This window comes from Petromyzon marinus, chromosome 14, assembly GCF_048934315.1.
Source record: "Petromyzon marinus isolate PM22_M1 ecotype Great Lakes invasive population chromosome 14, UKy_Petmar_22M1.pri1.0, whole genome shotgun sequence".
Taxonomy (NCBI): Eukaryota; Metazoa; Chordata; class Hyperoartia; order Petromyzontiformes; family Petromyzontidae; genus Petromyzon; species Petromyzon marinus.
The window spans coordinates 1,868,217-1,886,169 of record NC_133680.1 but is presented as its reverse complement, the minus strand read 5'-3'; the positions used below and the strand labels follow the sequence as shown (position 1 = coordinate 1,886,169).

Here is a 17,953-nt window from a genome sequence, read left to right as displayed (position 1 = left end):
CTTGTTTGTCCTTTTAGGGCCGCAGTGTTATTGATGAACGTCTTGAGCTCTTCATATTTAGTTTTGCTTGCTACCGTTTGTCAGGTTACACACAAAATCATTCTTCTGCCTATTGCACATACACAAACACAACATCTGTAAACATCCACGGTGTTATGTTACTCGCTAACAGCTTTTGCTTGCCAAACCATTGCTGGATGAAGGCCTCCCAGTGCCGTGTCGGTCACGAGGCTGTTTGACCATACTTCACCACGCTGGTCAGTGTGGACCGGTGAAGGGAGCGCCCAGGATCACTTCAAATGATGACGCACCACCGACTTGAGCCATGACCGTGAACCGAGTGTCGTCGGTCACTCGGTTCACAACGCACAAACACCACGTGTGCGTGACAGCTGCACCGCCACTTCCCGCTGTGTTTCATTATCAGCCAGGATCCATCCACTGCTCGATGAAAGCCTCCCCAAGCCATCGCACACAAAGCAGAGTTTTGAAAAGATATTTTACTATTTGTGTTAATTTGCTGGTTGGATATTTGAGCAAGCCATCTGAGGATATGTTTTTTTTGCAAACCCATATTCACATTTTCTTTTAAATATTCCCAGCATAAGCAAACAATGCAGTGGGGGGATGTAAGCAACGAGCCTGTGAGCATCGCCTTTCGTCCAGAGATAAGGAGCGAGCCGAGACGTCGACTCAAACCTCTCCCGAGCCTCGCGCCACGACGAGCAACAATCGCGCCACATTTACATTTCCTTTCTTTCTCCGTTGCAAAGCGCAGACTTGGAGGAGGGGGAAGAGGTGGGGGCGCGTGGGCGTGAGAGGGGTGAGGCGGAGAGAATTCCCACGGCAACATCACATTTCTCAGACGCTCGCTAAATGACATCACCTTTTCGGGCGTCTCTCAAGACGTTGACCCTGCGCAAAGGAGTCCATTATATTGGGCTTCATAACAAAAATTAAGACCAGCTGAGGCTCTTCGCGGCTGGACTTCGCGCCCGTGCGCGTCCTGGCCTGGCGATGTTCGCTCTCAAAAAAATAACGTGGCGATGTTCACTCTCGAAAGACGAATTCAGAACGGATGCCGCAGCTGTGATTGCACGCGGGCGCGTGCATGGTCGCACATGTCTCGCGAGCAGCACGGCTGGCGTCGCTCAGGAGAGAACTACGGGGGAGGGGATGAATTCCCTACGGGGATTTGGACGGATTGTCAATTCGCGTCTAAAGATAATGTTAGTAGCGTTGCGGTGAATGGTTGCGCCTCAATTGGCTGCGGTGGTGTCACACCGATCTGTGTGCGTCGTGAACTCAAGAATCAATGAATGCGTGCAATGCCCCACCCCCAGCAGAAACGTTATTTGCCCATTGCCCAAGATATCACAACGTCATCCATTGCAAACTCTCTAAAAGACGTTGCTAATAATCACGAAGTGGAGCTCCCACTTGGGCATCGTGTGCCAACCGGTCCGGGCTGTAATTCAAATGCAAATTACTTGTGCCACCTTTCTTGATGGGTGGGGAAACTGCTCATAAAATACCAGGGTTTCAGAGAAACCAAGGCCAACTGACCTTTTCATCCAAGTTGGTGCGTTCAGTTTTGCCACATTTTCTAAAACTATGACCTCGACTATTGGGGTGATATTGATATGTTGACGGAGAGGTTCTCGATCACGTGGAACTGTCATATTCATAGCCAACATTTAACGAGAGTTCACATGTATGAAGAGAGAAAAAAACACAAGTTATTTGATTTTTTCTAATCAAAAGCGAATGTGTATGTCTGTCGTGAACGTAAAAGTAATATTTTAAAGCATATTGTGAATACCAAGATCTAAATCGTGTGTCCAAGATATTAAACATTTTCCGTACGACTACCACGCACACGCGCGTGCAACACAACGCGATATCACAACGCCTCTCTCTTGGCCACCCTTGAGAGTGCGGGAGACAGAAAGTGGGGGGAAGGGGAGGAAAAGGTCTACTATTTTATATATAAATATATATATAAAGCGGTGGGAGAGCCGCGGGCGAACTTTTGAAAAATCTTATATCCCGATTGCATCTCGTAAATAATGTCCTGTGAACGTCGCGTAAAAACCAGCCAACCAGTTAGTCGGGGCCCACGTGGAAGCAGTGGCTTTGTGGGTGACCAAACAAAGGATGAGCAGAGGGCTGCGGGGTAGCGAGGAAGGAGGTGGCGCAGGAGGGAGGTAGCGGAGGAGGGACCCACATCTCTCCAAATCTGGGGCACGGAGAGGCCAAAGGAGTGACGTCTGTGTGGGTTTGCAACGGTACCAGGGTGCGGGGTGCGGGGAGGAGTGTCGGGGGGGGGGGGGCAGGAAGAGAACGAGGAGGAGGCGGCGCGGAACGAGCGTCGCGTGTTGGGCTCGGTTCGGAGCGAGGTTAGTGCCGAGGGTTCAGACGCGCAGCGGCCGGGCTCAGGGCTCCGGGAGGGACAGGAGGGAAGAAATTCCCTGACTGGCGTCTGGGTGGAACGACCCCACCGGGTCCGAGTGCCCGACCAGCTGAGCCCCAGGTGAGTCGATTGCTTGTGTGGTCATCCAGATGTGCGAGCCTATTCGTAAACACTGTCACAATGATTGATGACCGGGAACCAGGTATTTCCTGGGGAGCCAGGTGTCTCGAGTACGAAAGCCTCCCGGCATCCAGGTGGAATAAGCACACGAGGGATGTTGTTGGTGCCCAACATTCCGCATGCAGTCTCGGTGCAAGTGACACGCAAACTAAGCATACGCGTAGGGACCCAAGTAGCTCAAGGGGCCATGGATTCGTGAACTTATATGTGCTTACCGTGTCAACCCATACGGTTTACCCCGTGTTCTTGTGCAGGGAAATTGTGTTTTCAGGTCCATGCGGCGTACAGTCGTTTCAATACGGGCAAAACAAGTGTGTCTATTTGTTTGCGTTTCTCCCTTGTGATGGGACTTTGTTGGATGAAAGTTGAGATTTAAAAGGGCACGGGGTGACCAATAAGATCTGAACTGGTCTGTAATACCGTAGGCACTGATAAGGGGTTGACAGGTTTATATGTGCTGAACCAAATACTGAAACATATCAGCTGGAAATCAGTCCCTAACAAACATAAAAAGCTTGTGATCATTCTGATGACACGACTGAAAACAGTAAATCATTGTAACTCGTATGTTAACGAATGCCACACAACTGAGATATTATTTAGTTTCGTAGCTTGTACAGCATGTGTTTGCGGTCACGTGATGCACCCCAAAATAATTACACCAGCACCTGAAAGCCCCCCTCATACCTGTGAACCAGGTGAGCTCATTCGTCCATAATGTTTCTTACAGATAAAATTTGGCACCTCGGATTAGTACGGTTGGCTACGTACGGTGAGAAAGAAGTTAAACGTACATACGTACAATAATATTGTTATTTTAGTGCATTTCGTGTTCAAGCCATTCTTAAAGTACAACGCTATCGCTAAGGAAGGAGCAGCAGTGTTTCACGAACAAGGGCTGCAGTAGTTTCACTGCAGGGCACGATGCTGCTTGCTGCTGTGTAACCTCAATTGAGCACCGCAATTTGCGGGTCATTTTTGCGAATTTGCCGAATTTGGACCAAGACCCTTGCAACACGATGACCGACCTACCCGTTCAAGAACGATGTCAGGGGATTTTTAACGTCTGCGGTATTAACCAGGGCTGCCCGCCGGGTTTGACCCTCCACCAAGCACCCTGGTGCGTGGAGCGGTTCCCGTGAGAGATGTTCACGAGCCAAGGTGGCCTTTGCATTGGGGCCTTAAGTGGTCCAATAAAAAAAAACTGGCATTTGTTAATGTATAAATATATACATCTGTTAAGTTTCATCATCAAGTTCATGAACTACAAGCGAAGATTTGTTTACCACTGTGGCCCTGCTGGAATTAGTCATCTCATAAATTCGCTAAAACTACCCAACGGTAACCAACTTCCATCACTAGTGACCGCTGTTCACGTTTGATGATGATTATCACGATGAACATGATGGCTAAGATGATTCTAATGATGATGATTATGACGATAATGACAATAACCATGATTATTATAATGCATAAAATGATGATGCTACTGATGATGATGGAGATGATGACAATGATGATGATGATGATTAAGACAACATCAATGATGCTGGTGTCAACTGTGACACTTACTACGGATGACACTTCTAATAACGACTGCCGTGATGATGATGACGACGGTGATAACAACGATGCCGAGGGAAGTAAATTAACGGATTGAGCACCGTTATGTCCAGGCCACTGAGTCTCCGGCACCATGAGGCTCCCTCTCCAGCTGACCTCGCCGCTGCTGCTGCCACCGCCGCAGCTGCTGCTGCTGCTGCTCGTGACCTCCAGCGCGGCCACCGCCGCCGCTCAGGAGGGCAGCTCCTCGGCGCCTCTCCCTCCGGGCGCCGCTACCCCTCGACCGGAGGGGGACCCCATCCTGTACGAGGGTCCCCACTTCTACCGCGACTGCCCTCGCGAGTGCTACTGCCCGCCGAGCTTCTCGACAGCGCTCAACTGCGAAGGCCGCCGCCTGCGCTCCGTTCCAGAGTTGCCCTCGCGCGCCATGCACCTCTACCTGCAACACAACTTCATCCGCACCCTGCGCGCCGGCCCCTTCGCCAATGCCAGCGAGCTGCGCTGGGTGAACCTCAACGACAACAGGGTGGCCAGCGTCGAGGCCGACGCCTTGGGCGGCCTCAAGCACCTCCTGCACCTCTACCTGGAGCGCAACGTCCTCGTGGAGGTGCCCAGGGGCCTCCCGGGCAGCCTGCAGCAGCTCCGGCTGGCCTACAACAAGATCGCGACCGTACCCGCGGAGTCGCTCTCCGGGCTCTCCCACCTCCTCCTGCTGGACCTGACCGGCAACAGCCTGGCCGATGGCTCTCTCACCGGCGAGACCTTTAAGGGGCTGTCCAATCTGGTGCAGCTGAATCTGCATGGGAACCGGCTCACGAAGATGCCGGAAAAGCTGCCGACCAGCCTCTACCAGCTGTTCTTGGAGGGAAACCTCATCTCGTCCGTCCCCAAGGGCTACTTTGGCGGCTTTGGGCGCCTGTTCTCCGTCCGCCTGTCCTTCAACAAGCTGACGGACGAGGGTCTGCCTGCCACCATATTTAACATCTCGACCCTGGTGGAGCTCGCTTTGGGGCACAACCGGCTGTCCAAGATCCCTGAGATCCCTCCGCAGCTGGAGCACCTCTACCTAAACCACAACCGCATCAAGAGTACGTGCACGCGCGCACGCACGGGTGGGCTTCACAGCCGTGCGAGGCGCTTAGCAGATCCCTTCGTTTTTATCCACTGCTGGATGAAGGCCTCTCTCGAGCTGTCGCTATCGCTTCACAATCCCGCGATGCGATACAGACACTTGGCTTCCGGTCGTCATTTGATGATTATTTACAGCCCTTTTGCAATCCGCTGCTGGATGTGTCAGTTATGGGGGGGGGGGGGTTGACCATACTTCACCATGCTGGTCAGTGCCGATTGGTGGAGCGGAGTGACCCAGATCCCAGAACCAGTTTAGATATCATCGTCATAGTCGAGAGCAACTCACGTCACAAGCAGAGTGAAAGCACTCAGCCCATTTATTTGAAACGAGTCAGATCAACGCCGCATGATCTCCAGCGGTCATGAGTGAGTTATTGTTGGGGAGAGCCTTTTCATGTCTCAGCGCTTGACAAAACTACGCCCAGATCGCCCTGGATGTGCCCGGACTCAGCTCAGCAGGACCGATGAGCCTAAGTTGCTACTTGTATGGGTGACCACCTGGGCTTGCCAGGCACTGCAGGTGTAATGACGACTTGACACTCTTGTCTTGAGATGGTTTCTTTATTGTAGAGACACGTTCACTCGAACAGGCGGAGACCCCCACTGCAACAGCCCCGAGTCTCCCGCGCATCTCCATTATATACTGACCGAGGCCACGCCCCCATTCCCGAACCTTCTCGCTGGTTCTAGACCGCTCGCTCCACCAGCAGACTCCACCGTCCTCTTCCGTCACCTGGCCACGCTCCGATTCTCGATCATTCCCATAGCCACCAGTCCACTCGTACTGCAGGCTGACTCCCCTGTCATTACCTCCCGTGGCCACTAGTCCCTTCGCACTGCAGGCTGACTCCCCTGTCATTACCTCCCGTGGCCACTAGTCCCTTCGCACTGTAGGCTGACTTCAGAGGGGGCCTTTAAATTGGAGTCTAGAGGGAAAAAACATTTACGGGAGATGATGAGAAGGATTCGTCAAGGGAGGTATTTTTTTGGTGGCTAGAATGGCAAAATCAGAAATCATAATGTCAAAACGTGATAATTACTTACAGCCATTTGTAAATCCACTGCTGAGTGAAGGCCTTCACATGTGGTGTTAGTCGTGCGGGTTGCTTGAGCATACTTCACCACGCTGATCTATGTGAATTGGTGAAGCTGGTTTCCCGGACCAGTTTGAATGTCCCTTGCCACTGATGTTGGCTGTGACCGGGAATATAACTCAGATAAACCCTGTTCAGAGTGCAGTGCGTGAACCACCACTCACTCTGGCATCGCATTCAAACATAAATATGATTATACGTTAACATGTTACACAGCAGAAAAAAACCTCTCTAACCTGATGTTTTAAAAAATAACAACATATACAGGATGTCTCCTGCTAACCGATCATGCTCGTGAAAAAATATTATAAACTGTATATCATACAGACGAGACGGGCTTTGTAGTGGAAATTAGAATTAATTTTTAAAAAACTGAGTAAGAGAATCTAACTGAAGGCTTAATGTGCATGGAATACTCTGCAGACACTGGACTACGACACACATGGGCCAGGCTTGGCTTTGTCCAAGTGTTGGAATCCACACGGGTTCGCATAATAACCTCCACTAGTTCTTGTAATCTTCATAAATGAAAACACACAGAGAGGCCTGGCTCTCCAAGCTCATTCATAATGCCGATGGCGCTTGGCACAAAGGAAACCACTTTGAAGATATTTTAATAAAAGTGGAAAAACGTAATATTCTAGAGAGAGAGAGAAAGAGATGCAAGTCACTTTGTGGGTTTTTTTCAACCTTGACGCGGACGTTGCCACAGTTTTATTGCCACAAATTCCATTCAACGCCTCAATTTAAAAAAAAAAACTCGGCGTATTGAAAAAAAAATGAAGGATCAGGCTCGGCGGATGCGCCGAGGCGATTTAATTTCGGGACCTTGATTCATGAAACGCGGCCGCCTTGAACCCTAACGGGGAGCACATGCCCGTGAGCGGGGGGAATGACAGATTGGGTGGCGGCCTTTGGAATTCGAAGGTCAGACCTGCAGAGTGAAAGCCCTGGCAGTGGAAGGAGACAAATGGGCACGGAACTAAAAAGGGGCCCGCACCTCGGGCTGCTGCCGCCGCGGCTGTGGGTGCCGTGGGGCTTTGGGACCCCCCCCCCTCACTCCCATTTGTATTATTTGATACGGCTAAGAGAGACACCAGCAACATTGTTGGGTGAACATCGTGGCAATTTGGAGTCTGCTTTTTTTCTCTCCCTTCACCAACAAGGTGTGAACAGAGATGCTGAGTTTGACCACGACGGAACGTTCCTCCGCACCTCCGATTAGCGCGGTTCGTCGCTACGTACTGTGCGAAAGAAGTTCAACATACGCGCACACCTACAATAGGGAGCAGCCGGCTCGGCACTGAGTCAATAGCGGCCGGCAGTGGCGGGGATTCGGCATCGTTCGAGTGCAGTGGAGCTATCCAGCTTGCAGAGCGGCTGCGTCCCACCTCAAGCGTATATCTCCACAAGCATCATCATCACCATCACCATTATCATCACCATCATTACCACCACGCAATGTTCACACCGCGCCTCCAACGTAGTACATCCTGATGCGTCCTGTGACAGCCACTACCCTCCACACCCCAGTGGCAGCTGTCCCTGTTGAGGCTCACGGTGAATGCAGCATAGGCCAGCGGGTAGGCACGAGTCTAATGGTATGCAATGTTGCAAGGATGCGATTTAAGTAATTTGCGAGTGATTTAAATCACATTTATCAAATCTTGCCTGAAGAATGACCTCACAGAATCTTTAACTGTGAAGCGGACAGCCTGTAGTAGTTTTAGTTCGTGTAGCCGCAGTATTAACCAGGTCGGCCACAGGGGCTGCAACCACAAACCCCTGCGGCAAGCGGGCAAGCACGCGTCTGCTGCTCCGCCTTGTCGCCACCCCAAGACACGCCCCCCCCCACTCTCCCCCCACCCCCTCAAGACCCCCCCCCCGCCCACACGTGTAGCCTTAACAGACTGCTGGGGCAAGTGCTGTTAGCGAGTAGCAGCAGCTATGAAGGCCGGCACGTCACACGAGGGGGTGGGTGGCCAGCACCACGCCCGACCGCCTTTGTCTCCCCGGTGTCGACGTTTACACACCGCGCCAAGTACTCATTCGAGGCTGAGTCGACCTAGGGGAAGCCCGATGAGCGATGCAGATACTCCTCACTGGTCTCGGTGGCCGTGAGCGCAGCGCGCTAACCGCTGCACCACCGCTCTCTCTCTCAACCCCCCCCCCCCCCCCCCCCCGCAGACCTGGACGTGGCGTCGCTGTGCCCGTCTCCGGCTCCGTCCGCCCCGCGTCGCCTGCGCTACCTCCGCCTGGACGAGAACGAGATCGAACGAGCTCACCCGGCAGAGATCATGGTCTGCCTCCCGCTGCTGAACGCGCTCGTCGTTTGATGCCACTGCTGGATGATGGAGGCCTCCCCCCCCACCTCCACCCCCCATGCTGTCACCTTCACGCACACTCCGGCAATGTTACAACAACAGCAAAAGTCTACCCATCGCAATCTACAGAATATGTTGAGAATATCGAGCGGCACACACAGAATATCTACCATCACACACACTCCCGCAATGTAACAACAATAACATAAATAATCCGCCCATCGCAATCTACAGAATACGTAGATTGTGATGGGTTACGTACTAAACTAAACTTGAATATTTTTACTCTTTTTTACGATTCGCTTGTTTTCTCCAATTGCATGTGAATCGCATCGTGAGTAGAATGTGGTCTGATGAATTTACACAATGCATATTCACTATATATTTAGAAACAGGAACAATACGTTTTTTAAGTAATTGTATTATTAATTAACTAATGCTAAGCATGCCCACATATTTACCATTGTTGTATTAACACGTGCTGTTGTTAAATACCCCTTACCCTTACATCATTAAACTTCGACATTTTATGTTGTGGTAAGCGTTCAATAAAGATTAATCAATTATGCCCATGCCTGCCTATTCTAAATTAAAAACATGTGAATTCCCCCGCATTGTGTCAATTTGATTAAAAGTAATGTTCAGACCTCTGTGCTAGTCCACTCGTGAATTAACGTCGCCAGATTTCAACGTTGGTTGAAAAACTTTGTCTGACCATAACTTCATCACACCGGCTGGTGTGGGTTGGAGGGGGTGGAATTAGTTCAGCCATCACTCGCCACTCACGGTAGCCGGGGCGAGGAATCAAACTCGGGTCGATGGGTTCAATGTGTTGACCACTGCGTCACTGAGCAAGAGAAAGCGGGCTGGAGGCGGGACAAAATCATCGAGCAATAAACTCGGTATGACCGACGCGCGAGATGAGCAAACGGGTGGTGAATCTTGATTTGAAGCTTTCGTGACTGCAGGAATCCGTACTCTTTGGTTTTCTCGGTAAAGTCACGTAGGTATAAAATAAAATAAATCACGACGTTCCGGGCGCAACACAAGCGTCCGTCATCAGGTCCATCAGGTGGCTAACGCTTGTGTTGCGCCCGAAACGTCGTGATTTATTTTATTTTATACCTACGTGACTTTACCGAAAGAATCAAAGAGTACGGGTGGTGAATGTATATTTAACTTCTTTCGCAACATTACGTAGCCAACCGCGCTAATCGGAGGTGCTAATAATTTCATCGGTTGCAGCCCCTCTTCAAATCCACCGCTGGACGAAGGCCTCCACATGGCGCGTCAGTCGTGAGGTTTTTGTTGGACCATTCTTTTCCGCACTCGTTCGATGCAGGTGGGTGAAGTGGAGAGGTTCATCATCGGTGCAGAAGTCACACTCGTCGCTTGGTTGGCATGGCTCCTGGTGCTGGTGGAAGAAATTGGGGCTCCTTGGCAAATTGCCCCCCCCCCCTTCCCCTCCAACCACGCCTTTCGTAGCCCCGCATCTGGGTCCTTCCGGCTCACGAACCCCGGTGCAGTTGCACCGCCTGCACACTCGATAGCTACGCCACTCTCGTTAGCCTTGGCCGGGACTCAAACTCAGGTTGACAGGTTCATAGCGCATTGTTGCGACCGGTGCACCGCTGTTCCTCTGCCCTACAGCTTAAGATTCACGTGCAGACGACAGCATGTCCGTTGCTGTGTAGAGAATGTGCGACGGGAGACACTGCGTAAAAATGAGTTGAACATTTCGGAAACGTTGTTCTCTGGTGTGGGAGCCAGAACGTACTCGACACGGTGGCCCCACAGCTCCTTTGCCCATTTAATTGAAAGTGCCCATCCCAGGAATTGCCACACGGGAACCAGGCCAGGGTGGTTTCTCAGCAGACAGCCGTGATCTCGCGGGATGATGTGACAACACTCTTGGAAATTGGATAGAATCTGGGGCAGAGCCCTTTAATTCAGCAAACACGCTCAACACGCTCGTCAGCAACACTGCGGCCTTAAACGGGAACAAAATATTTAATAGGAGATGCTTCTGGCAACGGCCCCTCTGCATCGCTCATAAAAAGGGCCATTGCCCGAAGCGTTGCCTGTTGTCTTTTTCTTTTAAGGCCGCAGCGATATTGCAGAATTTAAGTATGTTTTGTCAATTGTCCGTGTGCACCAATGCCAACACAGCAGCATACCCACGTAACTTTTTTATTAAGCGATACACCGTGAACAACATATGGGGACTGTGGCTCTGTAAAACGGTGGGTAGGTTGCGCACTGGTTAGCGCACTGATCTATAAACCCAAACCTCACGTCAGCACCACGTTTGGTCTGCAACCAGCCCTGAGCCCCCCCCCCCCCCCCCCATGCCCTTCACCGACGCACGCTGATCAGCCTGGTCTCACTCTCTCCGTACCCATCCACCAAAGTCGAATGTCCTTCTGCATCCCAGCGCTTGAAGGTTGCCTGCTGCAAGATCTCGCGCAGTGGAGGGGGAGGAGGGAGGGGGGTGCTTCCTCGAACAGTGGGCAGAGCGAGAGGCGTCGCACGGTCCGCCTCTCGCCACGGTAGCAGCAGCGGCTCTCTGGTTTTGTGATGCGCTGCTATTTTGACAAGCTTGGATCTTGACCTGCCAACTCAGAGTGCAAGGTCGGTTCGGAGCTTTCCCATGTGGTCCACCAATTTGCAATTTTACCCGATGCCAAAACGATCTGCCAAGAAACCGGACCTGTACTGAGTCTGTAAAGATCAATAACCCAAATTCACAACGGCCCACGGGCGTAATTTCAAGAGGCGGCGAGGCATCTGGTGAGGCTGAATGAGAGTGCCAGCTGGCCCTGAGTCAAGTCGATTGGTGGTTGCTGACCACTCGTCGAGGCCCCCACCAGGCGCAGGGGATGGAGCTGCCAGGACCCCAACGACCCAACAGGGGGCGCTGGCCACTAACGTGGGAGGACTTCCATTTAAAACCGACCACCACCACCCTCAGTCGCCTTTTACTGCCCCAGCAGGGCAGTGCGGAGTCACCAGGGGGTGGACGCAGTGGGTTAATTACCGTGTTCAGGCGGTGCAACTGCACCGAGTCCTTACGGGGCGGATGGGGGCCAAGTGGGGGGGGGGGGGGGGGCGAGCAGGAAAACAAATTTAATTCCTCGCACCCGTGGCCTATTCCAACCACGCAGATGCCACTGGGTGGGTGCCTGGCCGCTTCAAATGAGAATATTTCTCTCCGCTACTTTTATTGCAACGTGGCATGGGGCAGTGTCCATTCGGGACTCTTGCAGAGAAGTGCATCGCCCCCCACCCACCCCTGTATCTCAATCCCCTGTGTTTGACAACGGCCCGTGGATGTGGATATCATAGAACCACTTCTAAGAGCTTTTGTTCGTCAAGGGCATGTGCAGTCACGTGCTCGGTGATTGAAATGTTCGTTGCATGGCAATCAAACCAACATTTGACTCCGTTGATTCTCAGAGCGAGCAAAACTTTGTTTGACGAATAAAAGTGTGCGCTGCCACTACAACTCAATCAATTTGTGATGACCCTGAGCCCAAGGACATCAAGCAGCTTAAGGGACTCCCAGATGAAGTAAAGGAAAGAATTGGTGCATCAAAATATCAGCTCAAATTTAAATACGGTACTAATAAATATAAACGTATGAACAGAAAACCCAATGAATCTCTCTCCGTCTTGTCTCTAACTCCCATCTCGCATAGCACCATCGCTCTATTTGCATCCACATTCCTCTCGCCTCACGAGACGTCTCTCTATTGTCTACATCACTTCTGTCAACTCACGAGGATTATATAAAAAAGTAATTCCTGCTCATGGCTGCCAAGGGGGCCAGCGCCACCACTGCTTACAATTCACATCACAGTACAAAATCGACCGCCTGCACAATGACGATTGATGCCCTGGAGGCAATCGCAGCGAGCGATGCCAGCGAGTTACTAAATGCTCCGTGCCCGCTGAGATGGATGGCATAGCGCCCAAAAATATGACCGAATCCATCATGACCGCGGGACCCCAATCAATACCAAACGTGGTCTGCAAGCCGTGGCCCCAGGTCTCACGCACGTGGCGTGCGACGCGTGGCAGTAACTCACTCGCTCATCGTAGTCCGCATTGTGCTCGCCGCGCGCCGCGCCCTTGGCGGCAGCGAAAGGAATTTTGTTGCGGGTTCCATCGGCGGGCGCGGGCGCGAAAATCCAGCGCGGTCCCACAAGGTTAGCAAGCTAAGGGGATGCATAGCTGGGTCCTTGATTTGTGACCTTGGCTTAACTGCCCTTTTCCACACCTCCCCACAGTTTCTGATGAGACTTAGCGAGGCCTTCCTGGGTAAACACGAGTTACAAGTATCTAACAATCGCTCTCATCACCTTTAGAATTCCATTTTTTAGGCCTGGGTTCAGCAGCCCATGAGTGGGCCTGGGTTCAGTAACAGTGAGTGGGCCTCGGTTCAGCAACAGTGAGTGGTTGTGTTCAGCAACAGTGAGTGGTTGTGTTCAGCAACAGCGAGTGGGCCTGCGTTCAGCAACAGCGAGTTAATAAGAAACAAAAGGGACATCACCCCTGCCACCGGCTAACAGGCCACGATGCCACTGAGTCCAACCAGCCACCCAAAATGCCCTTACCAGAATATCCCCCCGCTGAAGTAGAATATCATATCCTATTACTCCACACACGCACAGAAATAACAAAGCTAATGCGCTGACTCCATATTAATATATTAGTTTGTTCCCAGCTCAACCTTGGCCCTTGTATGTACACCGCGGGGCGGTACGGGGGTGGGGGCACGCGGCCCCGCCGTGCCTGGGCTCGGCTCGCGTCGCGTCGCGTTGCGGCCATCAATCACGCCAAGCCACCAGGCGCACCGCTTATACCCCGCGCCGCGGGATCCGTGGCCTCGCTGGATTATTTTGATCGCGCGTGGGGTAGGGGGGGGGCACCAGCAGCTGGTGAAGTATGGTCAAACAAGCCCCGAGTTTCTATCAATGCCCCCTCCTCCGTGATCGCTGTGTCTGCAAGCGCAACAGAGTGGAACAGCGTTCTTCACTGATTGTCAGAGGTGGGGTGGGGTGGGGGGGGCACTTTCGCCGATAAAACATCGTGAGTGTGAGGGCCGCCACACCATTTGAAACCTTTGGGGTTTTGACAGCAGCAGCACGATGATGATGGGGGGGGGGGGTGATTTCACTTTCGTGCATTGTCGGGGACCGCAGACATCAGTGGCCGCACTAAAAGCCACCAGGGACCGCCCGTGGCCCCGGGTGGCCTTACCATGAAAGAACTCTGGGGTGGAGGATTCCTCCACGGCTGAATCCTTCGTCATACGACACTGCAACTCAACACAATCGTCAAGAAAACACCATGGTGGCATTAAAAGTATGTAGCAGCCAACGTTTCGGCCACTGTGCCCTCTCTTCGCAGCACGCAAAGAGGTGTCTCTATGTTTGTGCATCACTGCCGAGGCAGTAGGCTGTCCAAGGAGCGTCATCTCTGGCTATAACCTTCACCTACCGCCCCATGCCCTACTGCCTCCATTTCCCAGTGGCTTGACACGGGGTGGGGTGGGGGGATAACAAGGGCGGGTTCTCTTACCCAGGGATTACTTTCCGCCGGGTCTGTCCAGGTTAGTAACCCGGGAAGAAATGTCCTCACCCGAGAGCAAACGCACTGCGCGAGTTGTACGTGTGCAGGTTTGTTGAACTTCTTTCGCACCGTGCGTAGCCAAGCGCGCCAATCGAAGGTGCGGAGTGATGTGCCGTCGTCAGCATACTCGGCATCTGTCACACCTTGTTGATGGAGGAGAGAGAGACGCACACTTGCTGTGCAGCTCCCACTGCGTGAGTGTGTTCGGGTTGTTACCGCGCGCTGTTCCGCACGAGGCCGACGAATCGCTCCCACGTGTTGGGAGCTTCGGCAGGGACTGAATTACGTGGAACGAAACGTCGGACACGGCGCGGAACAACCAGCAAACCCTGAAACTGTTTCCGCGACCGCTTATCTGTGGTTCCTCTTCACGCCTCTATCCTTTGAGAGTTAGCGATAATGGTGATAATGCAACAGTTCCCCGTTCTCCCTAATCCCATCGCAACATCTATCATCTGATTAATTCTCCTAATTGCAATGCAAAATAATTAATTTGACAGAAAATTCCCGTTTGGGATCTGAATGCGCACTTTAGGCATCTCGGTGCGGTGCCATCTGATCTCGGAGACAATTTGCAATCTCGCGAAATACGGAGCAAGCCACTTGGCGTCCCATCATTAGGACCCCCCCCCCGCCTCTCCTTGTCCCCAATTTGCTTTAGAAATTAACCCGAAGGGCGTCCGTCACCGTGACAATGGCTCTTAGACTTAACGAGCTTAATAAACGCTGCGATTATGGCTGGCGTGTGGACGGAGCCACATGCATTCATTGCAGAGACTGCCTCCCCTTTGAGTGGCGCTAACCACACACCTGGGTCTATCCTGGCCTGCACGTGAGCGTTCACACAACAATATCACCACGTACTGAACCAATATCAATCTATTAATGAGCACATGGTAATAGTATACAACCTCGGGTGAAGCGGTGGTCACAGTGGTTAGCACGCTGGAAATAATTCCCAGCTCTGAGAATGAAAATATTACTTTGAAGGCGAGATGTTGCAAAAGGGCAGCGCCGCAACAGCAGTCACTTGAAGGGGTCTCAGAAGTAGTTATACTGGTAGGAACAAAGTTGTAAACTGAGTGTACCAGCCTGCAATGGATTAATGTGGCCGTCCGTCCGTCCATCCGTCCGTCCGTCCCCTTTCAATACTTTAACGAAGTGAAAAATTCCAATGTTCCTACCAGCCCACCCTGCAGGGACCTGTTATGGCGTCACCATCTATAGGCCGCCCTGGAACGCAAGGCTCCGGCACGCCTCTGCCAGAATTCTACCTGTGCAGTGGGGTGGAGCTACCCGAGTAGTGGGTGGGGCTACCCGACTAGTGGGTGGAGCTACCTCAATAGTGGGTGGCGCTACCTCAGTAGTGGGTGGAGCTACCTGACGAGTGGGCGGAGCTACCTCGGAAGTGGGTGGAGTTACCTGAGTAGTGGGCGGGCCCTGTGAGCAGTGGGGCGGGTGCGAACGTGATTCCGAGCGAATCAGCTCGGGGGGCTGTGTGGGTTTAGGGGCGTGGTTTGTTCTTGCCCTACCTTGGCCATATTATTATAATAATAATAGGGTTCTCCCCTTTTTTCTGGCAACAAAACTGAAACCTTTTTTTACAAGTATTCCTGTCTGCATTAACCACAATACTTGCAGTCAAAATGCAAACAAAAAACACACTGATAATATATGCATTGTCCTTGAAACTGATTGGTCAACACCTGAGACAGCTTTCTTTAGAGCCTCGTCTCAATTGGTGCTCGAAAAGATGACGCCAAAAGGCGTACAGCTCAAAGACAATGCACTATCAAAGTAATGAGGGCTCGGGGTAAGCATCTCCATCATTGGACCTATACTCTTTAGTTTTATTCGGTAAATAGTATGAGTATGAATCCTTGCAGTCACGAAAGGTCCATCTGGTCTCACACCAATTGAGACGAGGCTCAAAAGAAAGCTGTCTCTGGTGTGGACCAAACAGTTTCAAGGACAATGCATATATTTATATTATCAGAGTGTGTTTTTTGTTTGCATTTTGACTGCAAGTATTGTGGTTAATGCAGACATGAATCCTGGCAAAAAAAAGGTTTCAGTTTTGTTGCCAGAAAAAAACGGAAAAAAACCCTATTATTATATTTTGTTACTGCCAAAGGAGGTCCAATGATGAGGTTATTATTCTTAACGACTAGCCTTTTTCCCGTCCAAGGACGGGTGTATTGCAGTAAATGTGAAACTTGCAAGCGACAAGCAGACTGCGACGTGATATTAATTGCATCCGTTCGTGTGCAATTTGTAAGGATGCGGTAACACAGACTCATTTCGTGTAAAGGTTATAATCCCTTGTTCATTATGACGTCCTTTTTACTTTGATGTCTCAACAACAGCGTTACGGAGATCACGTGACGTGAGGGTTCTGCCTTTGTAGTGAGGGTTGTAAGTTGACGCTGTGGGGGGGGAGGAGGCGCCTCGCCCCCCCAAGTGGAGTGACGTCACCCGCTAATTAATATTAATGGCGGGGGGGGGGGGGTTGTCCATTTGGAGGACGTCACCCACTCATGATTATTAATGAGGGGGGCTGGTCGATGTGGGGTGACGTCACCTGCTCATGATTATTAATAAGGGGGGGTTTTCCGTACGGAGTGATGTCACCCGCTCATCATTATTAATGAGGGGCGGGTCCATGTGGAGGACGTAACATGTTCATGATTATTAATGAGGGGGGATGGTCGACGTGGAGTGACGTCACGCGCGGGACACACAGACATTCTTGGCTCATTATCGTAGTAAATTATTATTAATAAATTACTGGCGAAACGTCACGGTACTGGAATTTTAAATGTTGTAGAGGGTTCACTCTCCAACACGCCCGTGTGCTGTACTAGTAACGAATTGGCACGTTTTGTTTACGTGACAAACCTTACTAAATGTCTGTGTCGGGTGGTGGCGGGTTTAACGGCACATTTATTTATATATTTACGCGATCGAACCAAAAAAACCTCTGCTGTGGATCATATTGGTGGCGAAAGCCTACGTGTTAAACTTACTACCACGTGTTCCATTTGAGCCTCCCAGAAATACTATGGCTTTAATTTGTATCGTACATAAATCATGACAACGAGAAACGCATCAAGTCACGTACAATATTTTTTATTACACAGGTTTAGTTCTTGAAACGAGCAGTTATAAAATTGACCAATCTCATCTGTATAACATAATCGTACGCGGTACCTACAGTGTAAAATTGTACTTAACATTGTTTTTCAACATAAACCAGAAACACCATTATTTGATTGTTATGCCTGGAAGAATTCTGTTTCTGGATTTTCCAGATTCTCTCGACTTCCCGTTGATGTCATCTGTATGTCCAACACCTTACACAGAGCGCTTACATCCTTACACGCGACCACATAAAAACCGGCAGCTCTTCTCTAGTATATACATAACCTCGGGATACCCACACAATATTGACGCTTCGTTAACAATAATAACAATGAAAGAAAACGACTCTAAAATTATTTTCAGGATGGTGATATAACTGCGCCGACATTACAGTGCTATAGTCACACCACCGTGACATTGTTAGCGCTCGAAAGCGGGCACGTCAGCGAAAGTAACTTTACAATGTTTCCTCT

General features: G+C 51.1%; 1 protein-coding gene across 1 annotated transcript; it reads left to right on the top strand.

Moving 5' to 3' along the window:
* Nucleotides 1-2,008: 2,008 nt before the first annotated feature.
* LOC116942455 (keratocan-like) lies at nt 2,009-9,355 on the top strand. Its single transcript, XM_032954404.2, has 3 exons — nt 2,009-2,533; nt 4,270-5,244; nt 8,569-9,355. Exons 2-3 carry the CDS (start codon nt 4,290-4,292, stop codon nt 8,715-8,717), a joined length of 1,104 nt encoding a protein of 367 aa, XP_032810295.2. The 5' UTR covers nt 2,009-2,533; nt 4,270-4,289; the 3' UTR covers nt 8,718-9,355.
* Nucleotides 9,356-17,953: the final 8,598 nt, after the last annotated feature.